The following is a 27,900-nucleotide window of genomic DNA, read 5'->3' on the forward strand; positions in this document are numbered from 1 at the left end:
ACGTTCTTACACTGTGCCAATGTAATTTTTCACCTATATTATAGTTTATATTTGTCATGTGCCCTTCTTGAACAATGATATTTTAATGTATAATCCATGCCAGCAAACTACAGGTGAAACTCAAAAAATTAGAATATCGTGCAACAGTTAATTTCATTAATTCTTAAAAGGTGAAACTAATATATTATATAATTCATTACATGCTACGTGAGATATTTCAAGCCTTTATTTAACATTTTGATGATTATGGCTGACAGCTTATGAAAACCCCAAATCCAAAATTAGAATTTTGTGGAAAGGTTTTCATAGCTGTAAGCCATAATCATAAAAATTATAACAGTTAAAGGTTTGAAATATATAACTTTGCATGAGTCTATAAGTTTCACCTTCTAAGTTGAATTACTGAAATAGTTTTACCTGTATAAATTATTTGTTAAAAACCTAATCTGTCATGGAAGAAACATGGAAATGTATTTATTAAAGAGTGGGACTCTGCATCCCACTGTTGTAAATGTACAGATCCTTCTTTAGAAGTCATTTATTCATTTTTTCTTAATAATATTATTGACCCAATTCCCCTGTTTTCACTTAATATTAACTGTGTTCACGTCTAGTCTCCCTGTGGTTGAAATGTTCTAATCATTCATGGACATTACGCGAATATTAAACATATTAGCAACATGAAGGACAAAAAGACAGAGACTGTACATCCTCTGGTCCCGAACCGTATAATTAAATGGTCACACATTATACTGTGTTTTCAAACCTACTCTGCTGCCTATCTAGACTGCATTTTGCCATCATAGCCACGTTCCAAATGTTGTCTAAATAGGCAGATCACATTATCAACACACCCAAAGTGTTATGCATAAATGTTCGCACTGGCCCTTTAAGAGCGTCAGACATGATCCACTACACTAGCAGGATAAATCTCGGAGAAGTAGGAGTGATTTCCTCCTGCTCCGTTACAGTGTGATTTCACTTAAGAGTCTTGTTTTCACCCTGGGCTGTTTTTATGCCGCTGTAGTGATTTACAGAGCAGACAGAGACATTTATTAGAGAATGGCCGCAGACGTGGATAAAACTACTGCTGGAGACCCAACGGCTGATCATGATGAAGATCGCGCGACTCCATCCAGCAGACGCGCCCGCTCACGTTTCAAGCAGCTCTTCAGCTTATTCATAATCGCTGCTGTTCCTTTCATCGGCTTTTGCATCAAATATTATCAGGATATCCAGCTTGTGAAACGACATGTAAGTTAATACCAGTTTGTTCAGGATTTCAATTTGTAGTTTGACCCCTGAAGGAGGGATGCTTCCCAGAGCCATTCGAGAGATATTGCGTGTCTTATTGTCGCTGTTCAAGCCACATGTTGTCTTTGCAGTTGGCTAAAATGCAGTAAGTTTATTTATCTTTAAACACTCCTCTTTTAATATTCGTCTAAAGTGTAAATAATTTGACAGTAAGGTAACGTTACAGACTTGCGCTCTCTTTGCCACGTCCTCTTTTGTTATTTGCGAACAGTAAACTTACGTCTGGTGCTCCAGCTGTCCGCTGTTTTACAAGGGTTGGGTAATTGCCACAGCTGGGAAAGATTGTTAGAACACCAACCAACCCCCCTCTTTTTCATACATCAATTCTGTGTCACTTCCTACATTAGACATTCTCCTGGTTGCCCTCCTTCTGAGACTTACAATAAACCCAGACACAACATAAAAAGTATGTCAGTAATTCCGTTCAAAATAAATGGACGCAGCCATTATTGTTTTGTTGCCCTCGGGGCAAGTATTCAGCTGTGCTTTCCAAACGAATGGTTCGTTCTTTTGAGTCGAATCTTTTTAATGAATTAACTTACTTGAACCGGTTCACAGAACCTGTTCAAATGGTCTACTCTAAATCAATAACCCACCACGAATCTCTCTGGATCGGTCCGAGTAACTTTAGTTCTGTCAAGTCGTCTATGCATGAAAGTTAATTAATAACATTTTATTAAAACTTGCTAAAAAAAAAAAAAGAGCCGCGAACTAGGACGAAATAACAATAAGCGGGAAGACATTACAACATGTGGTAAAATAATTTCTGATTGTTTTTCCAGTTCTTTGAAACAAATTTAGCCTGTCGTACAATTACTAGTTATTTCATTAGTGGGAGCAGCCTGTAAAATTGCTGAGGTTTATTCTCTGTTTGGATTGCATCTATTGTAGGAAGCAGGATTGAAGGCGTTGGGAGCAGATGGACTCTTTTTCTTCTCATCCCTGGATACTGATCATGACCTTTATCTCAGTCCAGAGGAATTCAAACCTATTGCAGAAAAACTCACAGGTATTTACCCTGTCTGTACTCTTGCAGAGCATTAACATCCTTTCACGGGCAGATATAGTTTATTAAAGCAGAATTAATGTGCTTCAAGGCTAGTATCCATCACTGTAGAAAACTGAATGCCAACTGTTTTTTAAAGCAATGCATTTTTTAATTGTTGTAATGCCTGATGTCCATCTCTGTTGCCTTAAGGTGTGGAACCTCCTCCAGAGTTTGAAGAAGAGATACCACATGACCCAAATGGAGAGACGCTGACCATGCATGCTAAAATGCAGCCATTACTACTGGAAAGCATGACTAAGAGCAAAGATGGCTTTCTAGGGGTAAATTAAACATTAGACTTCATTATTTATACATTTCATTTGTCACTAAACAATGATATAAACAGACAGGGTGATGATTTCAAAATATATATATATATAAAAAAGAAATTAAGAATAATTCAAAGTAATAATGAATGATTAAAATGTATTTATTAATTTTATTATTACTAAAATTAAATTTAATAAATTATATAACTTGGACCCATTACAAGGTACATACTAAAAATGGGTGTATAAGGTAAATTGAGTGCAGTGTCCTTCTCAACAGGTTTCACACAGCTCTCTTAGTGGTCTGCGGTCTTGGAAACGTCCAGCTGTTCCTTCATCCACGTTTTATGCCAGTCGGTTCAAGGTTTTCTTGCCACCCAGTGGTAAATCTGCCCTGGGTGACACTTGGTGGATTGTTCCCAGCGAATTAAACATTTTCACTGGCTACCTTCCCAATAACCGTTATCATCCTCCCACTCCGCGAGGCAAAGAGGTACAAATATACCTTTAAAAGTTTGAAGTGAGTTTAGATGCTCATTGTTCACACCCATTATTTATTAATAATGTTCACACCCACTTGTATTTATTCAAAGCAAACTGTTGAATAATAGTTTATCTGAGATTGTGAAGAGTATTTTGATCAAGAAGGAAATTGATTTGGTCTCTTTAGTTGTGGATGTGTGATTGTCATTTTTTTTTTGCAGGTGCTGATCCACTCTCTGCTGAGCATGTTCCACCCGCGGCCCTTTGTGAAATCCCGCTTTGCTCCACAGGGAGCTGTGGCCTGTATACGGGCTGCTAGTGACTTTTATTATGACATTGTTTTCAGGTGAGTTAAAAAAAACTGTCATGCTAGAAATCTAAAATAAATGGGATATTCTTAAAATCCAGTAGTAATCTACTATGCATGTAACTGTTTGAAATCTTCTGTTTTAACTTTATTTTAACTGTGAGCCTCCAATGATTATGATGGTATTGTGTTAATAATTACAGAATCCATGCAGAGTTCCAGCTAAATGATGTTCCCAACTTTCCATTCTGGTTCACTCCTGGGCAGTTTGCTGGTAACATCATCCTCTCCAAAGATGCTTCTCACATCCGAGAGTTTCATCTTTACGTCCCAAATGACAAGTCAGTCTTCCCTCCACTATTCCTAACTGCAAGAATAAGCACTTTTCAGGTGTTGAGTGTAGGGCTGCATAATTAATCTTGTTTTAATCATGATCACAACTCAGCATAATCGCCTGTGCATTTTGCCTGCTGGATTTTTTTTCCTGACAAAGTTGCTTTCATTTGACTTTTCCATTATTTTGCATTGGTAACAAGCCTCCACAAGCTTTCATGTTAATAGAAAAACATGAACATAATTTTGAATTAAATGATTGATTTCTCATTTCTCAGTTTTAGTTTTTAATAGTGTAGAGTGTGTGTTAATTCATATAATAAACATAATGTAGCAGAAAACTAGATGAGGTCAAATAAAACTATGTTCTCTTGATTTGTGCTCACATGTAAGTGCAATTATTCTAATGAAATCTATATAAAAAAAAAAGCTTAAATCATGATTTTGTTATTGTGATCAAATATTTGTGATTATCTGCTTAACCGTTATTGTGCAGCCCCAGTTGAGTGTGTGTTTTATATGGCAGAACTCTGAATGTGGACATGGAGTGGTTGTATGGCGCCAGCGAGAGCAGTAACATGGAAGTGGATATTGGATACCTGCCTCAGGTTAGAGCTGATAATTATGTACAACACGTTCAGAGGGTTTTGATTTATGGTTATACATGATACTGAAACTGCTTCCATTGACATTTTACTGCATGCTCTTTAATCAGTTTTTCTTGTTGCTGATGAATCAAAGCTTAAATTATTATTTTACTTTCATCTTGGCATGTTTAGCTAAAACATGATACATAAAGTAAACGGGCTGTATATGTTTACAGATGGAGCTCAAGGCAGCAGGACCCTCCACTCCCTCAGTGATCTATGACGAGCAAGGGAACATGATTGACAGCCGAGGGGAGGGAGGTGAGCCCATTCAGTTTGTGTTCGAGGAGATTGTCTGGAGTGCAGAGCTGAGCAGAGAAGAAGCATCAAGATGCTTGGAGGTCACAATGTACCCATTTAAAAAGGTGAGTCCCTTGCTACAATTCCTACAAATTCATACTTGAGCACCTGAAATCAGTTCTTAAGAGTCTGCAGCAATGCATGTTCTTTGAAATCAGCATGAAATTAATTCACACTACCAATAAAGGTTTCAAAGGTTTTTTTTCACACCAATGCCATAGAAAAAGGGTTCCCCAAAGAACCATTTAGTGAACAGATTGTAATAAATAACCATTTTTGTTTCTAAAAGTGAAATTGTAATCATCTAAAGAACCTTTAGTGCAATGGAAAGGTTCCATGGATGCCAATTAAGAACCTTTATTTTTAAGAGTGCGTCTATTTTCTAAATGTTTCTAATTGTGAACGTTTGATGCATGCATGTTTTTTTGGAGCTCATAATTTTCACTCAATGTCAAACGCATCAATGGGTCTTCTCTTTGGAAGGTGCCATATTTACCATTCAGTGAGGCCTTTAGCAGAGCTGATGCTGAGAAAAAGCTGATTCACTCCATTCTGCTCTGGGGATCCCTGGATGACCAGTCATGCTGAGGTAAGACACCCATGGCCGACTATAACAAAGCATACATGCTGCTGGAAGAGCTAAATTCGGCCATAAGGGTCAGCATTAGGGATGCACCGAAATTTCGGCAGCCGCAGATTATCAGCTGAAAAGGTGTTTTTGGCTGAAAAATAAAAACGTCCCCTCAGTGTTTAGCGCTCTATTTTCCTCTCGCTCTAGCTGTTATCACTGTGTGATTTGATGCTTCGCTCAATTTTCCGATCTATGCATGTGTGCTCTGCTTATGCTCATTGGAAAAGTCCTCAAATAATGCGTCGACATAAAAGTTCTATGTAGTAGTAGATTTGTTTCTGTTTGGAATAGCCCTACTGTGCCGTAACATGGTGTGGTATAGCCGTGCTAGGCAACGCTGGTGAAATATATTAATATATATATCTTTTAACGCTGGTAAAATGACGCTACTCTCTCGTTCACTGTTCTGCTATGCTTTGCTTGTATACTCTGATAATAATAGCTTTGTAGGACTACATCTGGATAATTGTTAAAAAAATAAATCTGTTAAATCTGATTCGGTTGCATAGAACTGAATAAAGAATAATATATTGATATTTAATATTAATATATTTTCTGTCCAGTTACTTGCAATAAAAGTGTGTTTATTTTATTGGCTTAAATTTTTTTTAAATTTGGTATCATTAAAATGATTGAATTTCATTAAAGTCTAATATTAATACAATCATACAAAAAAAGATAATTTATAAAAAATAAATCATTTTCGGTTTTCAGAATTTCTGCCCAGAATTTTCATTTCCGTTTATCTATAGTCAGCATGACGGTGTTAATCATTGGTCAGAGTGTGTTTTAAATGAATGTTCCTCTGATTTCCGTTCTGTACAATTCTGTTTCTCCTTATCTCTGGTAGGTTCAGGGCGGACTCTTCGGGAGACAGTCCTCGAGAGTTCGCCCGTTCTGGCCTTGCTCAACCAGAGCTTCATCAGCAGCTGGTCTCTAGTCAAAGAGCTGGAGGATCTGCAGGTGAAGAGTTTGGGTTTTTTAGCTGATGTAATGTATGTAAAATTTCCCAAAATTAAAACTTACAATTTGACACATTTCAGTGCTAATTAAGTGCTTTTCCTTCCATTTAGGGTGATAAAAATAATCTGGATTTGAGTGAAAAGGCTCGTTTGCATTTGGAAATGTATACTTTTCCAGTGGAGATGATGGTGGCGCTGGCCAACGGCACTGTGGTAAGTCTGCTTTAGATTTCTTAATCTGTGCCAACCTTATTCAAGTTGCTTTGATGAATATCACTTAACTTCTCCAGGTCCATCACATCAATGCTAATACTTTCCTGGACCAGACATCCATGAAACCTGAGGAAGAGGGGCCATCTCTCAGTTTCTCAGCAGGTTTTGAAGATCCCTCAACCTCCACATACATCCGCTTCCTGCAGGAAGGACTTGAAAAGGCCAGACCTTACCTGGAATCATAAAACTAATTTAAAATCAGATTTTTCTCCAGAAAAATCAGTGCACCTCAAAGAATTGAAGGGAGTATAGGAGGGAAAAGAAAGGAAGTGCTGATATCAGCTCTACTCCCCCATGTCTGCTTTGAGGAAAGGGATGCAGAGGAGCTGACGCAATTTCTTCATTCAGAAGGCAGCTGTTGACCACATCTTCTTGTACATGGTCCTTAGTGTGACACGTAAAACTGCACAATATAACATCATTTTGTCACTACGGTCACAAGAGTGTGGTTTGTCACCCCAATGAAACAGAGGTGTTAGCTATACACAATCTCAATTAAGTCATATATATTTTTATATAGAAATTTGCTGTTTTATGTGCAAATTTAACACTTCTTGAGTGACGAATGTCATTAGTCTGATCTATTGCTCAGATTTATGAACTAAAACAGCATTATGTAGTATTATTGATCTGATAAAACCACTTTTATACTTTTGTTTCATTACATATAAAGCCACTTATGTTTTGCTGCATCATTTTTTTTGTTTTGTTATTCCAGATGGTTCTGTAGGAGACAGAATTATCCTGGCTGTGGCTTCCACGATTAGGCAGTTTGTGATGGTCTTGTCTGAAAGCCCGATCAGGGTGAGGCCAGGCCTGATGTTGTTGTTTAAGTCTGGAAGCGACGCCTGCTTTTCTGTCTCAACAGAATACTGGCACTGTGCTAAAATACACGCAAAGCAAAGCTTTGAATTTCAGCTCAACCACACAGCTGCAGGAAAGCTGCCATGGGCTCTAATATATCTGCAGAAATCCACTTTTGTCTAAAGGTGGAGATACGTAATGGCTAGTTAGGAATATCACAATTTTGTTCTTCTTTTAAAAATTAAATATAATGCAAATAGCTCACGTCTGATTCTTTCTACCACATTTAAAGGGATACTTCTCCTCGGGAAAGATGAATTTTCTGTGTATATGGGTCATTTATGTGGTAGAAATGTGAAATTATTTTTGAATTTGGAGCCTTCTAGACTGAGAACAGCCAGAAAATGTATTTGTGGCTCATGTGGATGAAAGACAACATCTCCCAGAATCCACTTGCTTCGCTGCCCTACGAGGCCATTCCCAAGCCATGCCTACCGGTAAGAGCACAGTTAAACAACAAGACTAGGCTACTAGTGAGTCTCCATGACAAGTCTGCCTGGGATTTCGAGATCGCCAAAAATGTCTGGGATTTGGCTTTTGTGTTCTACAGTCGCCATTCATTGTTTACTGTGGCGAGCAGGACGAGACTGCGCCGCGGGAGAACGACGTGATTACTGATGAGCGGCACCTGTGAGACGCACCGGTCTCGTATCTCTCACGGAGGAGTGGGAATTTTCTTAGCAATGTTAAAACGCACATTAACCCATCACTTGTTTAGTGTTCATGTAAACACTACATTCAGATTCACCAATCGGAATGAATTCAGTTAGATTGAAACAAAAGGTGTGCATGTAAACAATGAATGGCGACTGCAGAAAGCAAAAGCCGAATCCCGTCCATTTTGGACGATCTCGACGGCTGGACATGTCTTGGGAAAAAGAGGATGTTAACCCCTACCACTCAGCTTTCTCCACAGAATAAGAACCTGTTAGCTTAGCTTCCAAATAAAAGATGGCTGACACTATTATGTGAGAGATCCCACCCACTATGGGCAGGTTGAAAACATGTGGATCTAGTGCCTTCTACTGGCTGTAGTTTTTAGCCTCTGGCCAAAAAAGCCAATATTATGAAGCTGCAGACTCGGAGCCTGCAGCTACAGTCCCGCATCCAGAGTCCCGCATTCTCGGACCCCTTTTTTCTTCTACTCAAAAAAGCCTCTGATTTCGGTAATTTGCTAAATCCTGAAGTATCCCTTTAAGCTGAAGAGCAGAAGCAGGAAGGAAGACTAGAATAGATTTATGTCATTTGGCATAGTATTCACTGTCTTGTCTAAATGGTGCAACTGAAGCTGAATTGACTTTTGCACTACTAATTATCTACCATTGTCAAATAGATACAATGTGCTTTTTTTTTTTTATAAATAAAACTGTTATTGTTAATTTGATGTTTATTAGGGAAGTTAATGAACACTTTCAGTATTGAGTGACTGCATTTTCACATGTATAAATATTGCATTGGTCTTGTATAACTTTAATTTGTTGTAACTTTTTTTTTTTTTACCATTCTTTGTACAGATATCTTTATGAACTGATGTCATTACCATTATAAGAGTTATTTACAGAAATAAAGTTTTCCTACAGGTTAGGAATCCATCCACTGGAGTGTTTCGACTTTATGTGAATGTCTAAGAAAGTATTGTGACACCAAAAGTCTCAAGACATGAAACATGCAGCTCTGTTTATGTGTGTGGTTTTTAACCCCAAATCATTTCAGTTTTGTTTTGGCTTGAGTGATGAGGAACCTTTTCTATGTGTAAAGTGTAGCTGTGGACATTTAAACTAATGCTAAAGCTACTGTGTATAGCAGATGCTTTGCTTACTAACATTAGCAAGCAAAGGTACTTGCTAATGCACCTTTGCATTAGCAAATGTGCATTTAATCCGTGCCATTTAGTTAGGGTGTAGCTTATTCAATTTGTTAAAATTAATGCCGATAAAAAAGGTTTCCTCATCAAAGTAACATGTGCGCTGTAACCAGCATTGCAGTAATAATGTGAGATCCATGACTGACCTCACTAGTATAAACATGTACCATTTAGATGTTATTTGGGCAGATAGTATTCCATTCTGTCCCACAATTCAACTTAAGACAACATCATTTCTTGTACGATGAAGTGCACTCATTTAAATTATGAAATTAACCCAAATGCATCTTAATCACAAGACGAAACAGGCTTTTTTTTTTTTTCATCATGGTAGAAAAGATGATAGGTGACCTTTCATCCATTGGTGCAAAACTCTTCACTTTGACTTCAGGAATAATATTCACAGTTTGTAGGGTCTCTTTCCCTTCATTTGCAGGTGTCAGTAAACTGTGATCGAATAGTTAATTTTTGAATGGCCATATTTCCCATTAAATCATGATTATTTGGAGCATGTGTCAGCCAAATGTCCAGGCTTCCAAATCCAAAATTGTGAAGTCGTTTGTCTCAGACAGGCTGCAGTTATTAAAGGTGAAACAGGGGCTGCTTCTGCCCAATAACAGCCTCTCATCCACCCACAGACCAAAGTGACCACTGAAATGAAAAGAGATGAAAAAAGTTTACTTATACAAATCACATTTGCAAGTCTAAAATAAAAGGCACGAAATATGCAGCTCTGCATTATAAAGGCATCTTGCATAATATGAATATGTACCTTCCTCCTCCAATGGCAAAAGAGTCCAAATCCCCTTTGATGAAAAAAGAGTTTTCTCCAGTCCATCGGAAACACTTAAATGTAATAAATATAATCTCAGAGGTGTTTAAAAGGAATTCCCATTAAGAATTTCATTTGATCTCACAAACCTTTATATTACAGTTGTTTCTCTCAGTGATAATAAATTTGCTCAAATGTGTCTTTATGTGTACCTTAAAGCGTGGGTGAGACAGGAACAGGAAGGTCTCTCCAGTGCCATAAAATGCATCACTAGGATGCAGAGGATGTGAGAGGAAGCTCCCAAAAATCTGAGGGGGAAATTAAAACCACTCAAATAACAATACACATTTACGAAACCAAAACGTCCAACTTAGGTCAAAATTACACATGGAATGAATATTGCAATTGAACAGTGACCCTCAGCTGTCCACTTCACCAGCTGTAAAATAATGACCTGTTGGTTGTGGTCCTTGATGATTATCAGCACAGGTGAGTCGGTAGTGCTGAGTTTTCTGTACAGCGTCTTGAGACTTGCCCCGTGTTTGTCCGTGCTGTAGGACAGCTGCCACGTGCGTCCGATGGTACGTGGAGGCAGCTCTCTCGAGATCTGAGAGAAGACGCATGCTACATATTTTACTACACATTACACACACTGGGCCACCAAAATGAGATCAGGTCTTCATTTTCCAAAACTGCATGTCTATGCATAAGTATTCATGTAAACTGAATCTGAAGTGTGTGAGTACTGACCTCTCTAACTTGTTGGGCATCCAGTATGACAGTCTGCTTCAGTATGTTACTCAAACCTTCTGGTTCATTAGAGACAGAAGCTTTCAGCTCACTCTCCTCCACTGTCACCATCTGTACAGGAACAATATGTGACCCTGATCACAAAACCAGTCACAAGTAGCACACAGCTATATTTGTGGATCATGTAAAGATCATGTTACATGAAGACATTTAGTACATTTCCTACTGTAAATATATAAAACATTTATTTTTTGAGTCAATTGCAAACATAAATGGACAACTTTAAAGGCGTTTTTCCTCAATGTTTTGATGTGTTTGCACTTTCAGATTTTCAAATAGTTTCAAATATGTATGTATGTGTACGTGTATGTGTACCAAAAAAAAAAAAAAAACGTGTGTAAAAAAAAAGTTGTTTTTTTACACATACATACATACATATTTCACAACAGGTAAGTTGCGAATGCCAACTTGCTCATAACTTTAACCAGTCCTATCCCACAAAATAATCCAACTAAAACCAATTTTATTTGACAAAAAAAAAAAATAGAGCACCACCAAAATAACACTACTGCCAATAACTGAGCTGAAGATAACACTTCGAAACTAGTTTTACAGATGTAGATGTTTGAAAACCTTGAATGAACGTTCAACATCTTTATTCATATGAATTCCCTAACTAACATTATGTGAAAATATGATTTAAGACTCAAGGTTAATGCAGTAAACCACAAGATCTAAAACATAACTGATAAAGCTAAAAAATATTTACATTATAGTTAACACAAAGACCTAAACTACTGTTCAAAAGTTTGGGGTTGTTAAGATTTTTTTTATTTTAAATACTGTGTTGTATTTTAATCTATTTTAAAATGTAATTTATTGCTGTGATGGCAAAGCTGGATTTACTTCAGTCTTCAGAGTCACATGATCCTTCATTAATCATTAGGTGTGTTTGAGTTAAAAACGGAGACCCGAAGTTGGACACTTTCTGCTTCTCGTTGTGATGCTCGCGAGGTGTTTGTGTACTTTATCACATATGAAGTGCATTAGATGCAATATTTGTCAAATACATAGACGTTTAGATGTTTTAATGAAGCAACAAAAACACTTTTCATTCAAGTCTTTATGTAAGCATAAATGTTAAACATAAGCCTATACTATTTAAATACCAATAAAGTGGATCTATATTTTTTTATCAGTTTTATTTTGATAAACATGACTTTAACATTAAGGTTAAATGAAAAGAGTTTTTACTTTTATCAAAGCACGAATTTTTGAACATCACATGAGTTGAATGTGTCAGAATAAACACGAAACTGCTGTGTCGTCGTCATCAGAGCTCGTGAAGCCGATTTGGGCCAGCTGTAGCACCTGACCGAGGCGTGCTATAGCGGTACTCGTCTCGTCTTGCTCTCGCGGTACTTTGATGGCACAAGTGATTGTGACACGGAAGCAGACAAACTTTCTAACCAAAATGCATTGCGTTTGTCAAGCACCGATTGGTCTAATATGCTGATTTGCTGCTCAAGAAACACTTCTTATTATGATCTTATTATCATGATATATTTTTTCAGGATCCTTTAATGAATAGAAAAGTACAAAAGAACAGCATTTATTTGAAATACAAATCTTTTGTAACATTATTAATGCCCTTTACCTTTCAAAAGCTTGGGGTCCTTAAATTGATCAAAAGTGACAGTTTTTTTGTTTTTTTTGGCTTCAAGTTCTTGACCCTTGACCAGTGATTGAGATACTGAGGGTGTGAGTAATCTGGTTGTCATAGAAGCAACACTACAAGTCCATGATTATTGTTAAGCATATTCGACCAGTGAATTACCATGTCTATATTTACAAATGCAAAGTGTTTTAGTTTTAGTATCATTAAAGTGAGCGAGATACATTCCCTCCATATTCCAAGCAAAACAGGCATTTTTCACTTGTTTCACTTCAGTTATCTTGGCGTGTATTATCTCAATTTATTTGTTTAATCCATACATTTAGAAAATAACTGACCTCCCAGTCCTCTCCGGCCTGGCCTTCTCGTGGAGACCCCTCTTCTTCCTCATCATCGAGAAGCACAAAATCCTCTACATCATGCTCTGCCTCGTCCTCCTCACCTCCCTCCAGGATGCACAGGTCCGGTCGATGCTGGCTCATGTAAGCGTACAGCTCGTCTGAACTACAGCACAAAATCAAAGGCAGAAAGGGAAAAAGAACAAGAAGGTGAGATGAAGTAACTATAACATTATCAGCACATTAATTAAAACATTCTGCCATGTTTTTCTGTTTATTTCAAGCAGGCTGTGTAGTCTAGGTAAGGCTTAAGTACCTTCCCTGCTGCATGGTGAACCAGGCGTCTCTGGAAGGAATTTTAGGTTTAGAGAAAGCCCTTTTCTTCCCATGCAGCAGCTTCTGTCGAATTCTCACAAACATCAGAGATCCGTTTATACCACTACTAGATGTAGAAGTGCAAGGACCTAATGAGTGAAGAGAGATAACTAAGTGGATTAGCTGATGAAAAAAAGAGTTGTCAGTACAAGTTAAATGTCAAAGTTCTTGAGTAAAAATCTTGATTACCTAACAGCTGTCTTTCCAAATATGACCGCTGTTCGGATTTGTTTCGGAATTCATATTCTTTGTTTGCTCTCTGAACACTGTCTGGTCCTCCACAACAGAAAGTAGCAGCAGCAGATGTTAGCATTCCCCCAGACTGCCTCTCAGCTTCAGACATGTCACTAGTCTCTCCAACTACCTCATCCTCTTCTTTAGCATCCAGAGTCGCTGTCAGATCATGTGAAACGGAGGACACAGGAATGGCCTCTAGTGCTGACTGACGGGTTTTCTTGTGGCTGTTTGATTTGCTCTTTGATGACTTACAACTGTTACATCTGGAAGAAAAATTAGATCAATGTGTCTGTGCTGTATGTGCAATGAATGATGGGAAAGTTAGTTTTTTTTCACTGTTTAATTAACCAAAATTCAGTTGTTTTGGGGGTGCGCGTGTGTGTATATACAGTATGTATGTATATATATATATATATACACACATATATACACATACACATACATACACACATTATGTATTACACATTACATTATATAATTACATTGTATATTACAAAATGTATTTTCAGGGCTGTCAAAGTTAAAATTCTGGTAAATTAAAATTATGTTAAATGTAATGAATTTTTGTACATTCACCAAATTTGATAATATTACAATTTTATTCTGTTAAGGTCTGTTAATCTCAACTATTTGCTTTGCATTAATTAATACTTTTTATTATATATAAATGTAAAAAAAGTATATAATAAAAAAAATAATCACGTGTCACCTGCTGTCGGAGAGAATAGAGAGCAAGAAAGCGCAGATTGCATTGTGTATCTATTCTGCGGAAGAGTTTCAGATATTTCAGTATCGATAAATCAATATTTTTGACAACACTAGATTGCACTTAGTTTATTACAGATGCCTTTTAAAAGACTTGATAAATGTATATTATATCAAATTCAACCCGCCAAAGTAGGAAAATCCACCTGCATTTGGAGGCTTAGCGGGTGTTAATGTTAAACCCTGTAAATAATATATATATACACACAAACTATATAAATATATACAGGATTTAACATTAACACCCACTAAGCCTCCAAATGCAGGTGGATTTTACTAGCCACTTTGGCGGGTTGAATTTGATATAATATACATTTATATACATACATATAAATACATTTACAAGTCTTTTAAAAGGCATATATATAAACACACACAAACTATATATACACACACACACATCGGTATATATATATATATAAGCAGAAAGTACCTGTTTGTGGTCTTGTTGAAGTGAATGTGAGAGATATCTGTGTAAAAGGACACTGAGGCAAGATCATCCACAGAGCAGGAGAATACATATTCTTCACAGCCATTCTCCCGAACAAGTGGGTGAGACTTCTGAGGGTCAAAGAAGATCTTACTGGACGTCACCAGCAATATTCCAGAGACCACACCCTAGTGAGACAAGCAAAATGTTGAGTCAGAACTGAAGTTGAATATGCTGCAATTTATGAAATGTAATGGGAATATAAAACAGTGTAACATAAACCTAACATTGTCACCTTTCTGTCTGTGATGTAACGGGAGAACAGTTTGAGGCAAGACATTGCGGCTGGCCCTTCCCCCTGAGAGCATTCAGATGGAAGAGCCAATAGACACACATTTCCATCAGGTAAAGGAACTGCCTCCACATCCTACGAGAGATGAATAAACATCACACAAAACAGTAGAAGAAAAGCCATTGTGAGTCACTAGCTTAGTTTGACTGGCATCACAAAGAGCTTAAACTCTGAATTAATGCTACACACAAGCTGCACTGAGATTTGTCAGGCTGTTCACTATTTAAACCCTAATGCATTAAGCAAGGTTTGTAAACGCACTATTTTTTACTCTCTTACCGTCAGTTTGTCATATTCCGCATCCGTGGAAGGAGACACAAGAGTTGCAGTTCCCACAACACCACCAATGTCGAGAGCAGGATCAAGGCTGTGCTCTTGTCTTGGATGTGGGTCAGAAGCTGTCGCCGTAGAAGTTGAGACCTTGTTCTTGGGTAACTGTTTGAGGTGATGCATAAGGAAAGACATTGTTACACGGAGAGCAGTTTCACTTCCCTTCCTTCTTTCCACACTGCTGTACACCCCCTCACTTCCTTATTCATAGCCCTGTGACATCAGATGTCTGGACCTAGTCACTCACAGCACCCAGAAACTATTAGCTAATCACAAAGATGCATAATTCATGCAAATGGGATCACATGACATTGTCACTTCCTGACATAGATTATTTTCCTTGGTCGTGTTTGTCTCCCAGTTGTCCCGAGAGATCTTAATTAAAAATTAAAAGGCGATTAACTATTACTTTCTTTCAAACAACATGATTAAAACCGTAAAGACTAGTGTTTGTAGTGTTTACCTGTGGGCCACTAAACTGAAAGCACATTAGAATTATTTCTGAAAACTGACATTACAGAAATAAATTACATTTTAAAATATATGAAAATATAAAACAGTGTTTTTAAACTGCAATAATATTTCACAATATTACTGTTTTCATTGCATTTTTGATCAGATAAATTAAGTCTTAGTAAGCATAAGAGACTTCTTTCAAAAACATAAAAAAATTAACTTTTGAACGGTATTGTAGTATAATAAAATTAAGCATAATACATATGATTTAATATGCACAATTAAAAGTACACAGGGACACCATAAAAATAAAAACTCTGCAAAAACAATTCTGACCTCTATTTCTGGTTTTATTCATGCCATTAACTGAAAGGTGGACTTCTTTTTGTTCCACAAATCAATGAACTCTGCGCACAGTGTAATATCTGATCGTCCGAACTCAAATTCTTCATTCCCTTTGCTACAGACAACTGTATCCAGACATGCAAATAATGGTGGATAACATGTATTACTTATACTGGTTGTGGTATCTAATGATTTGCATAGTTTTATCTTTAAACAAACAGCCCAGTCTTTTATTCCGAAACTGTTTAAACCCAGCACACTTAATAGCAAACTAATGTCAGTTTGTTTCCAAATGGCAGAAAGGTCAAACTGAGAATCTGAGGATTGTTTATGGTCTTGTAACACATTTCATCTGGTGAAGCTTGAATAACGACGGACGTTGTGTATTTTCAAGGGCGTCTCTGTGTACGGTAATATACAAGGCAAGGCAAGTTTATTTATATAGCACATTTCATACCCAATGGTAATTCAAAATGCTTTACATAGAAGAAATTAAAATAATCAAAAGAAATAAGAATAATTAAAACAGTTTAGAATAAAAAACAAAAGAAAATACAGTACAAACAGTCGGACGAACAGTGGCACAGCGCTCATTCATTAAATGCACAGCTAAACAGATGTGTTTTGAATTCAAACAATATTACCTACTGTACACAAGAAACTAAATGGACATCAACTTTAAAAAAATTAGAAGAAAAGAGAGAAAAGACAGTTTGATATTGAACAGAAACATTTGGCTGGGTCATCAAATTAGCCTAGTTTATTATTTCTAGTTTATTAATTCATTTAAAATAATAAAATATCAGTTACCAAAGCCTTTGCAGTCGACATTCTCCCATTATATTTGCTGTAAAGTTTCCATGTTCTCCTTGAAATATCCATCAAACAGTTTCATTAAATATTTTTTAAAGCTTGACAAGACAGCATGGGGTGTTTCAGTAACCTTTGTTCCAAAGTTATCAGTATATGACAGCAAGGTATGACAATGTTGGCAGTTATATTTATGGAGACTTTTATCATATATCAACAGGAACTTGAAGGCGATGAAGTGTGTAAATAAGCTTAAAAACTTTACTCACTCCGTGTTCAGTGTTTCTGCATGACTCCAAAATCTTGGTTATTGGATCTTTGACTGGAAATGCCGCCTCTATGAAGAAAGATGCAAAAACAGTTCAAACTGCATACTAGTAACTAGAGTGAAAGCAGATGTGTTTGTTTCTCAGTTTGTTTCTTCAGCTGTTTAAACTACAAACACACTGAGTGTGTTTAGTAAGCAGGAACTGTAATTTTAAACCAGTGTTTGTGAGTCAGTTGAATCGTATGTTATTAACAAAAATCATCACCATTTAAAAAATGTCAGTTGGGATTTTCAATGTATATGTACAAACTCCAAGATTGGCTTTACATTGCAGTATCACTAAGGTTGCATTTATTTATCAGTAATATTGTGAAATATTGTTACAATTTAAAATAACTCTTTTGTATTTTAATATATTTTAAAATGTAATTTATTCCTGTGATGGCAATGTTGAACTTTCAGCATAATTACTCCAGGCTTCAGTGTCACATGATCCTTCAGAAATCATTCTTTGCTGCTCAAGAAACATTAATGTCAAGTGTTGAAAACAGTTGTTCTCCTTAATATGTTTGTGGAATATGTGATAAATTATTTTCAGGATTCTTTGGTGAATAGAAAGTTTATTTGAAACGAATATTTTTGTGACATTATAAATGTCTTTACTGTTACTTTAAAGTTCCCGGTCTTGATCAATTTAATGCATCCTTGCTGAATAAAAGTGTTAATTTCTTCTTCTTTTTTCTTCTTCTTTTTTTAAAACTTACAGACCCCACATTTTTTAACGGTAGTGTAAACCCTTTATGCAGAACTGAATTTCATTCATGTTTCTAACTTCTAACTAAAAAAAGTAACTTTATAACTAAACACAATTTCTGTATTGATGTGTGGTTAGGTGCCTAACAAATCAGAAGCTAATTGTCAGTCGTTGTTGATGGTCATTCACTTACCCTTTAGATAGTACTGTCTTAGTTTGGGGTTTCGGATTTGGTGATGTCCTTTGCCACACTCCTGCCCAACACTGTTCCCCAGCACACTCTGAGCGCCAATGGAACATTGAGCAGTAATGAAGCCTGGAGGCTGCGAAATTCCAGCCGGCAGCTTTGATCCCAGTCTAAAGACAAGATGACACGGGTCTCTTTATGAGCTTAAAGGGATAGTTCACCCAAAAATGAAAATTCTGTCATCATTTACACAAAAGAAGATATTTTGAAGAATGTTGGTGACCAGACAGTTGATGGACCCCATTGACTTCCATAGTATCTTTTTTTCCTACTATGGAAGTCAATGGGGTCCATCAACTGTATGGTCACTGACATTCTTCAAAATATCTTCTTTTGTGTTCATCAGACGAAAGAAACTCATACAGGTTTGAAACAACTTCAGGGTGAGTAAATGATGACAGAATTTTCATTTTTGGGTGAACTATCCCTTTAAGCTACACATTAATGATTTCTTTTTCATCTATCCCTTTAGTGCCAACCAAACCTTACCTATTCTTAACATTTCCAAAGTAGCTGGCCCTGCTCTTGTCTCTCTGAGCTCTGTGGTCCATGAGGTCTCACTGCTGAGATTGAGAGTTGACCAGTCAAAAAAAAAGTTAACCCTTCCAGTACAGGAATCAGTGATGGAAAGACTGCCCACTGCTGTGTCGACATCTGGAATTCTTCCTCTTCCTTCTCTCCATCCTCATCAGCATTCTCTGCACTTTACAGGAAACCTGCAATATGAGAGGAAGAGGAGTCTGTAGGCCTAATGGGTGGTTTACTTTGTACAAACCATTTTTTATATACACAAGACATTCGCATTGTATTCTTATACACACACACACACACACATTATAAATATTAAATAAATATATTTCAATATAAATTATAAATATTATATAATTTTGTTATATTTTGTCTTTTTTTATTTAGTTTCACCATTCATTGTATCTCTTTTTTTTTTAACTAATATTTTATTTTCTGTACTATTTTAATACTTCAGTTACTATGTTCTGTATATGCTTCAGCAATTTTGTAAGGATAGAAAAGCATGCCAATTGTCTTAGTTGACTGAAACAAATCGATCTCTTTCGGCGGCTCCACACCGAGACATTTAATTTTCAGAAAATGCATACATTCTAACAAAAGACACAGATTCATGCAAAATGGCCTACTTAAGCACAACATTACAGCAAATACCCATGTCCAGTAATTATGTGGTTCATCTAAGATAAAAAAAAAAAAAGTAATAAAAAAAAAGACAACAACATTACACCAGATGCTCACAGAATTCAGTCATTTAATGTCGAAGCAATAATCAGGCCCAAAACACAGTACAAGATGTGGATTGTTGATAGTGCTGCTGCAGGCCCCAAATGCATCATAATGTCGCACTTCTGTGTCTAAAATAATATATATATACAGTATTAATAAACAATATATTTTCGGACTCCTTGATAGATCATAATTATCTCTCCCGATTACAATATTTACAATTACAATTATTCAGCAGTATCCACTGATGGATCACTTATTGTGCTCATGTTGTATACGTGTTTCTCTAAACTTGGCACTTAAATTTAGTTACAATAATCGAAAATCACCAAATATGTGCATTCATCTTACCTTGGTCTTTAATGATCCCATATAACGACCAGCTGATCGGGACGCTCCGCATGATGCACTGTCATGTGTTTTGATGCCTCTGCAGTGAATCTGTCACCAGTCATTAGATAATAATAGGACCGCTCAATTCCCAATTACAACTCCCCTTCGCTCAAATTCCCAATTACAATCAAAATGTCGTTGCAGAATGTACCAGCTGAAAATATCGCCCTCTAAATATTTGCATTTCTAAATCTACATTTGCTTCAATGCAGTATGGCCAAGCATAGGCTTAACTTCCATCTGCAAGGTGACTTTTATATTGTTTTATTTTTTATTAAATCTTTATGAATTTAAATAAACAATATGCGTCTGTATTTACAATTGTGTAAGCATATAACATATAAAATGTATGTACATGTATATACAAATCATTTTAAAGAGGTATATTTTAACTTTGTGTGCCAGATTACTTTTATTTTGCATAGGACGATGTTACCACACGCACTTCCGACTCATGCATTTCTTGCTAAATTAGCACTGGGCTAACGGCTAAACGGCTAACGGAAGGAACAGGGAGAAAGGAAGCCCGGACATTCACAACACATCAACCATAATAATCTGCACCAGTGCAGAAAAAATAAACCGAACTAATCTTACCACACACGGTATGTCTTATATGTTTTCTAAATGCATAATTAGCGGCAGTATATTATGAGGTCGTTTGTTAGCTGTGATGCTAAAAGAAGAAATGAGGGTCACAGGACGCCTTTGATTTGTTTACCTCCTTGTTTACATTTGAGGGGTTATTGTGTTTGTTAATGTTCACAATTTGCACTGTTACTCTGTTCTACAGCATAACGTAACGTATAGCATTATCGTCTGTTCGTTGAATTGGCCATTTTTTTCTTTACTCTTTTAAAAAAAAAATAATTTTATAGTAACGTTAACGTTACTCAACTTATCAGTTCATTTACTTCTTAATTTATTACGTATATAGATCAATCATGATATAGAGCGATTGCGCGTCATAAAACACATTTGTTTGCACTGCTCAACGCTTGATTTACACAAACTAACACAGAGGCAATCAGTCTGCAGCAACTAAAAACAATTCACTGTGCTCATGATCTCTTGATCTGCATTCACAGTGATGTTGCACAAAGTATAGCCTAGAATATGCTTTTTGTTTCAATTTTATGTTTTTCTTGCTAATTTTTCAAGGCAAAGGATAGGAACCCTTGTCCCAGATGAACATGTTCAGTGTGCTATAATAATAATCAAAACACCACTGTACAATCCAAGGCTGCAGTGCTTTCTTTCTACACCTCAGAAAAATGGAGACAGAAGCAGTAAGTAAATAAACATCTAAAAGAGCTATTTTATTTTTTCTGTCAGTCATAATATCTTTTTTTAAATACTTATTTTTTGTTTACTTGCTCTTTAGGAGGTAATACCTATCTGGCAAAATAAACCACACGGATCAACTCGTAGTGTGGTGAGACGAATTGGTTCTACGCTGCCTCTTAAACCCTGTCCCAGGGCTTGTTTCCAGGTATGGGAATAAACATTGTTCATATAAATAAGCATATGCTTTCATGCACCCAGATCATCAGGTGGTAAAAAATGTGTCACATTTAAAAAAAATGAAATGTTATAACACTAATTTCCCTGACATAATAAAAATATGCTGCTCTTTTTGGATTTTAGGTCATTTAGATGTAATTTATCATCTATTACCAAAAATAATAATCTAGATGTTATTTACCATTTATTTAAATCTACACTTCTATAAACATAAACAGTTGAAACATAACCCCCCTAGTCACAGATTAACATGCATGTTTGAGCTGTTTTAACTGAAAGCAACTTCCACTGGTATCTTAAAATATGTCCTTGACATTGTTTTGTCTCAAGATGCACACCAGTAATGTTTTTTTCTAAGGCATGTTTAAAAAAGCTACTTAAATGTGTCTGTAAAACCAGGCCAAAGTAAATCATTGCTGCCATCTGGTGAAAACAGAAGTATAACTTGACTTCATGTCAGTCAGGTCAAAATCACCTTTTGACAGTAATGGTCCAGTAGATGGCTGAAGTGTCCTATGCATCCACTCGTTAAGTATTAGAGATTTAATGCTCAGGAAATATACATTTGGATATTTATTTAGACATTATCCAACTATCATGTGCCAAATTGTGGTACTGAAAAAAAAAAAAAAAAATTTTGAAGAGTAATTTTTGCAGTAGATGGGTCGGTGTGTGAGTTTTTGCGCTCTAAATGTTTTGTAATCCCACCCCTTTATTTATATGTGTGTTTGTTCAACATTGGAGCTGATATATAGATTTTTATTCAACACATATTTATAAAAAAGAAGCTCTGCATTAGGGTCATTCCCATGATTGGTTGGTGTGACTTTTTTTATGACGACTTATCAATGAAATGATAAATTATGAGACTCATCAAATGAAGTCCATTCTTTGTTGTTTGTTTGGTTGTTTAGAATGTTTAGACAAAATTGTCAAGAACTATGATTTAGGAAACCTTTTTTTATATATAAAAAATAAATAAAATAGAATCAGTCAAAAATGACAGAATAGCTTAAGTTAATAGTTAAAACTAAAGGAATGGCTGTGTTCTGCTTGTGTTCTTCAGGAACTCCCAGGCCTTCCTCCAATGCGCTCTTTGGACGGTCCACTGGTGCCTACACTGGCAGATATTGCCTGGATTGCAGATGATGAGGAGGAGACGTATGCCAGAGTGAGGTTAGTCTGTCATGCTAGTGCACCGGATTTCCTATTTGTCCGTTTTATTAATGGTGTTTTGTAGGATTTAGAGTAGAATTTGAATGTAGTGTTGGGTCCTCACTAAAATATTAAATGAATTAATTTTATCCCAATGCTGTCTTGCTGTTTGTCAGGAGTGACACACGTCCCCTGAGGCATGAGTGGAGGCCCACACCGCTGCTGATCATGCACAGGAACTCGTCTGTGCCCAACTTCAGACGAGAGGGCAGGCGAGTCGAGGGTCTGAGGAAACCAGGTGTTACCGCTCTAAACCGCACCACAGCTTTACAAGATGAGCTGACTCGACTCCGAGCCCAGATCGCCAAGATTGTTGCTTCAGAATCAGGTTGAGTATTTGACCAAATAATTTAATTCTATATATATAAATTAGTTTCTCTTGGGTTCAAATTTTTTGACATTGGCAAGTTAATACTTAAGATGTATTTGGCTTTAGACTCAAAATTAAGACTAGTATGCAGTAGCAGAAATGTATTTGCATGAAAATGTTTTGACCTGTAGTGCTTCATAAAAATGTTGACCCGTTTCAGATTCGAACCCCATCACCCCTGACCTGCTGTCCCCTGACGACACTAGTGTGGGCTTCTCCATGGCTCCTTTTGAGACCGCTGCTTACCAGGCTGCTCCCACAGCCTCCTTTGTCATTAGTGATGTCACAGAAGAGGAAGAAGAAGAGGAGGAGGAGGAAGAGGATGAAGTGGAGGAGGTGTCAGAGCTGGTGCCTGATCCTGTTCAGCCAGTTTCTATGACAGCATCTGCAACTTTTGATCTTGATCACCCTACTATGGACTTTCGGGAGCCAGAGGAGGACACGGTGTCTCTTTCAAAATCGACAAGCTTTGCTGATGTAATGGACATCCTGAAAGACATGAACCGCATGAAGATGAGCAAGGACAGGTGAGCACTGTTTCAACACCAGCATGACACTGACTCTATACTAGAAATTTGGTGGGGGGTGTTTTCATTCTTCTGTAAAGGCCTTGTATTAATATTCATTATTGTATTAATATTATATTATTATTACTACTATTCTACTTATTTTGAGTCTATGGCAACCCATAGAAACGCTTGTAGGAAAGTTATGAAATTTGGTACATAGATAGAGGGCAGTCTAATCTGTTACCATAGCAAATTTGGAGTCTCTAACCCAATCTGTCTAGCGCCACCAACTGTCCAAAGTTGCATGCTAAACTTTTGAACCATAAAGGGCTAGAAAATTTTCTTAATTCATTAATACAGTTGGTGCTGTTGTGTTTTGTGACCAATAATCATCATAATAATAATATATTTAATCATTGCTATTGATTTATATTTACAATAATAATAATAATTATTATTATTATTATAAATCAATAGTAATGGGGTTTTGATGCCTATTATTATTAATGTAATTGAGTTTTGTGTTAAATGTATAATTATTATTTTAATGAATAGTGATAGCATATTAATACCTTTTTTATTTTTATTAAATAATATTTTGAATAATGTTATTGTGTACTGTCTGTACTCAGATATAACCGTGGGTGCACCTCACTGAGGGAGGAAGATTCTGCCTCTCTTATATCTGAAGCATTGAGGAAGAAATTCGTTCTGAAGGATGATGACATCAGTATGAGGAAATAATCTATTATCCAGACCTTCTCAGAAGACTCTCTATGTAAGGCTGAACTGCATGGATTTTTTTCTCTGGTTTAAAGTTTCAGTCTGAGATACAAAGCCGAGAGAATAAAACATGACTGTGGAATTTTAACTACTTTTATGTTCTTAAGTCTTTTTTTCTACTGGGTCAATAGGCCTGTGCCTGTGGACCGTTGCCATGGAAACCCCATAAAGCCTCTGAGTTATTCTGCGTTCCTCAGTGCTTCCACAATGCTGCGCTGTTGTGACACGTCTGGAAGAAAATGAAGCAGTTCTCGTCAGCACACACACATACATACTCCAACTGGCACTGAGCGACCAAGTTTGTAATGCGTGTGTGCGCACATAAGGGTCCATACGGATACCCTTTATACTCAGCAGATCAGTGATCACTCAGCCTTTGTCGTTCCATCATAGATTTTGTGAAATCTAAGCACTACTTCCTGTTTCACCATCATTGTTTTGTTCATTTTTATAGGACATTAGTATCTTCAGATCATTTATCAACAAGCGCGCCGTCGAAATTTCAAAATCACATCATATTATTCAAGCCATGAAATTACAGAAGATTCCTGAAGGATCCCAGTTCCAGTCTGTTATTTTGTAGATGTGTAGTTTGGAGCTGTAGAAGTGTATCCTCTTGCCTTACACGTTCCCACATACAACCCTGTTATACTTGAAGCAGTTTTGATGAGTGATCTGATGTTACGATACATGCATATTTTTGCCTCCGTTTAGAGACTAAACAAGACGCTGTTCTATTTAAAGGGTTTATTGTGTGTGTGTGTGTGTGCATGTGCACTGAAGACTTCGGATTACTTTCTGTTGTAATTAGCGCTGTGATTTTCCCCTTCTACCCTACTTTTGAAGTGTATATTGTGTAAGAAGACTGATGTGGTTCAGCAACACACTTTTGAATTCATAATTTGTGTGGTTTATCTTCAGGAACTACCGGTACATGGTTTTTGCTTGTGTCAGGCAGGTTGTAAATGTTTCTCTAAAATCTGAATAGCATGTGTGATGTGGGGTTGGGTGTGACTGTAAGCCAGTTTTGAGGATGCCTCATGTTTTATATGATGATAAAGGATGTTTTTTTCCTTTTGCAAAGTGTAACAAGAAGCTGTTTTAATGCATACACTGCTTTGGTGCCATGATCGCTCACTCAAGTGGAAATCAAACTCGAAATGTGCTTTTCATTTTTCACATTCTCTTTTTTTTGGGCGTGCCTGCAGCCTTTCCCCATCTGTCTTACACATTACATTAGAAGATATATTTTGGTGTGTTTAATCCAAAACCCTTCTTCTCAAACTTAACAATCCTCCAGCTATGTTGAGATGATTTTAGTATGAATTATTTTTACTTTTAAAACAAAATTTAAGGCCACAACTACCTAAAATTTACTTCCTGAAGTGATACACTAGTTTACAGTACAAATGTTTTCATATCGGCATTATATTCATATATGAGCCTGATTAATGTCATCATCAATGAGCTGTAATATAGAGTGTTGTATCATGCACTGAACATACTAACGTATGTTCCTGTACCTGTCAGTAACAGGTTAAAATGTGTGTGCTGCTCTTTCATTCTGACTGCAGGGTTTCATTTATAGTTTTTACCATAGTAAAACACTGCAAGTTTGCTTTTATTCAGGTAAATCTTGCAGTTCCATGGTTTCTTTTAGAAGACAGAAACTTGTGTACTTGTGTGTTTGCTTTTTGTCAAATAAGGATATTCTATCTGCCTGTTGTTTGTGTGTAAGAGGAAATAAATGGTTAAAATGCATTATAATTCATGAATTTCTTCACCCACAGGGGGCGGCATTCTCTTCAGTAATGGAATAGTTCACTTAAAATTCTGTCATCATTTGCTCACCCTCAGGTTTTTTCAAACCTGTTTGTAGTTCTTTCTTCTGCTGAACACAAAAGAAGATATTTTGAAGAATGTCGGTAACAAATAGTTGATCCCCATTGACTTGCATAGTAAGGAAAAAAATACTATGGAAGTCAATGGGGATCAACTATTTGTTACAGATATTCTTCAAAATATCTTCCTTTGTGTTCAGCAGAAGAAAGAAAATTCAAATAAATTTGAAACATGAGGGTGAGCAAATGAGGACAGAATTTTCATTAAGTGAACTATTCCTTTAAATTTAACATGTACACTGCGGTTCAAAAGTTGGAAAATTAATTTTTGGGTTCAGCAATGATGCATAAAATTGATCAATTGATTGTGAAATTGTTACCCAAAAAATTATTCATATTTCAAATTCTTATAAATTCTGTTCTTTTGAGCTTTTTATTCATCACAGAATGATTATAAGTATCACAGTTTCAGCAAAAAGATTAAGCAACAACCATTTTCAAATGTTTCTTGAGCAGCAAATCAGCATGATTTCTGAAGGATCATGTGACACTGAAGACTGAAGTAACAATGCTGAAATAGGGCTGTAAACGATTAATCGCGATTAATCGAAATCCAAAATAAAAGTTTGTGTTTACATAATATATATGTGTGTGTATAATTATTTTGTATATATAAATACACACACATGCATGTATATATTTGAGAAATATTTGCATTTATATACTGCATATATATTTTTATATGATTTATATTATATATAAATACTAAATAGAACTATTTTATATATACATTTTTTTTTTTTATTAAATATATACATGCATGTGTGTGTATTTATATATACAAAATAATTATACACAATACAAACACATTTATTATGTAAACACAAACTTTTATTTTGGATTTCGATTAATCGCGATTAAAAGTGTACAGCCCTACGCTGAAAAGTCGGTTATTTTAAACTGAAATAATATTCACAATAGGCCTATTACAGTTTTGTTTTAGTGTATCAGCCTTGGTGAGCATAGGCTTCTTTCAAAATCTTTTGAATAATAGTGTGTTAAATTTATGAATGGGGTTTTCCCCAACTTTTTTTTCTCATGAGCTGATTCTTCTGATTTACTACAAAGCTCTTGCCTTCAGTTCTCAGTAAACTGAACAGCTGAAAACTAAAACAGGTTCTGATGTTCTGTGACACTAGACCTGCAGCTGAAGCAAACACACTTGCCGATACGTGATCGTGTCTCGGGCCAAACTTGTTGCCAAAGACTTCCTTTCAATTTATTGAATCGTTTACCAGATGCTTTTATGAACAGTTACTTATAAATGCTGGTTAAACAATAAGCATATCATGCAGAAGTCAACAGTATGCAGTGCCACAATACTAAATGTGTATAGTTCTGCAGTTCATTGTAAGTTGCATTACTTACGGTTCTAAAAAAAAAAAATGCTCAGAGCCAAGGTGTTTCTTCTGCCATTTTTAGGTTGTACAGTTTTTTTTAATGATTTATCTAATCACATGATCTTCCCTGAATACTATAGTTACTGAAACATTACAGTCCCTGTTGCTAAAACAAACAGTTTCTCTTCTTTGACTGACACTGATAAATATGCCAGCTATAGCGTTTGCATGAGTGTCCCGTCTGGTAAAACGACGATGTCGCTGCACCCCTATCAGTGCACATTACTCCCCGGGGACACCCGTGACTTCGAAGATTCTAGTTAACCTCCTTTTTTAATTTTCTCTCAAAGACCTGATTTGATCCAGGCCAGTTTTAGTGTTTAGTCTATTTTCTGTGGCAGTCCTTGGC

At 36.3% G+C, this 27,900-nt stretch overlaps 3 protein-coding genes across 4 annotated transcripts; 2 read left to right on the plus strand and 1 right to left on the minus strand.

The window, feature by feature from the left end:
• Nucleotides 1-897: 897 nt before the first annotated feature.
• On the plus strand, nucleotides 898-8,817 carry selenon (selenoprotein N). Its single transcript, XM_079633181.1, has 12 exons — nucleotides 898-1,254; nucleotides 2,206-2,323; nucleotides 2,513-2,643; nucleotides 2,912-3,124; nucleotides 3,336-3,460; nucleotides 3,625-3,762; nucleotides 4,281-4,362; nucleotides 4,578-4,766; nucleotides 5,185-5,290; nucleotides 6,183-6,295; nucleotides 6,406-6,507; nucleotides 6,585-8,817. Exons 1-12 carry the CDS (start codon nucleotides 1,063-1,065, stop codon nucleotides 6,750-6,752), a joined length of 1,677 nt encoding a protein of 558 aa, XP_079489307.1. The 5' UTR covers nucleotides 898-1,062; the 3' UTR covers nucleotides 6,753-8,817.
• Nucleotides 8,789-20,159, minus strand: LOC307009433 (oxidation resistance protein 1). The gene is made up of 15 exons (XM_079633180.1): nucleotides 19,808-20,159; nucleotides 18,689-18,915; nucleotides 18,146-18,309; nucleotides 17,200-17,267; nucleotides 15,269-15,424; nucleotides 14,933-15,064; nucleotides 14,641-14,825; nucleotides 13,395-13,705; nucleotides 13,147-13,294; nucleotides 12,831-12,996; nucleotides 10,818-10,928; nucleotides 10,522-10,674; nucleotides 10,280-10,375; nucleotides 10,068-10,141; nucleotides 8,789-9,946 (listed from the first exon to the last, which is right to left on the minus strand). The coding sequence occupies exons 2-15, from the start codon at nucleotides 18,748-18,750 to the stop codon at nucleotides 9,811-9,813; spliced, it is 1,962 nt and encodes a 653-aa protein (XP_079489306.1). The 5' UTR covers nucleotides 18,751-18,915; nucleotides 19,808-20,159; the 3' UTR covers nucleotides 8,789-9,810.
• mtfr1l (mitochondrial fission regulator 1-like) lies at nucleotides 19,973-26,731 on the plus strand. 2 transcript variants are annotated; one of them, XM_079633182.1, is made up of 9 exons: nucleotides 20,006-20,096; nucleotides 20,255-20,454; nucleotides 21,011-21,138; nucleotides 21,234-21,341; nucleotides 22,440-22,549; nucleotides 22,705-22,916; nucleotides 23,119-23,485; nucleotides 24,100-24,245; nucleotides 24,382-26,731. In XM_079633182.1, exons 3-8 carry the CDS (start codon nucleotides 21,124-21,126, stop codon nucleotides 24,209-24,211), a joined length of 924 nt encoding a protein of 307 aa, XP_079489308.1. In that variant the 5' UTR covers nucleotides 20,006-20,096; nucleotides 20,255-20,454; nucleotides 21,011-21,123; the 3' UTR covers nucleotides 24,212-24,245; nucleotides 24,382-26,731. The 2 variants fall into 2 exon arrangements, with proteins under 2 accessions (XP_079489309.1, XP_079489308.1); XM_079633183.1 differs by having other exon boundaries at nucleotides 19,973-20,096; nucleotides 24,100-26,731.
• Nucleotides 26,732-27,900: the final 1,169 nt, after the last annotated feature.

Source organism: Phoxinus phoxinus (assembly GCF_949152265.1).
Source record: "Phoxinus phoxinus genome assembly, chromosome: 13".
NCBI lineage: Eukaryota > Metazoa > Chordata > Actinopteri > Cypriniformes > Leuciscidae > Phoxinus > Phoxinus phoxinus.

Excerpts from the sequence above, each read along its gene's own strand:
- LOC307009433 (XM_079633180.1), bottom strand. The coding sequence starts at position 18,750 with ATGGACCACAGAGCTCAGAGAGACAAGAGCAGGGCCAGCTACTTTGGA. Across the intron at positions 14,826-14,932 it reads GTTACATCACAGACAGAAAG|GGTGTGGTCTCTGGAATATT; the intron begins GTGACAATGTTA and ends TTGTCTCACTAG. Across the intron at positions 12,997-13,146 it reads TTCACCATGCAGCAGGGAAG|TTCAGACGAGCTGTACGCTT; the intron begins GTACTTAAGCCT and ends TTTGTGCTGTAG.
- mtfr1l (XM_079633183.1), top strand. Across the intron at positions 22,550-22,704 it reads GAGACGTATGCCAGAGTGAG|GAGTGACACACGTCCCCTGA; the intron begins GTTAGTCTGTCA and ends GCTGTTTGTCAG. Across the intron at positions 22,917-23,118 it reads GATTGTTGCTTCAGAATCAG|ATTCGAACCCCATCACCCCT; the intron begins GTTGAGTATTTG and ends GACCCGTTTCAG.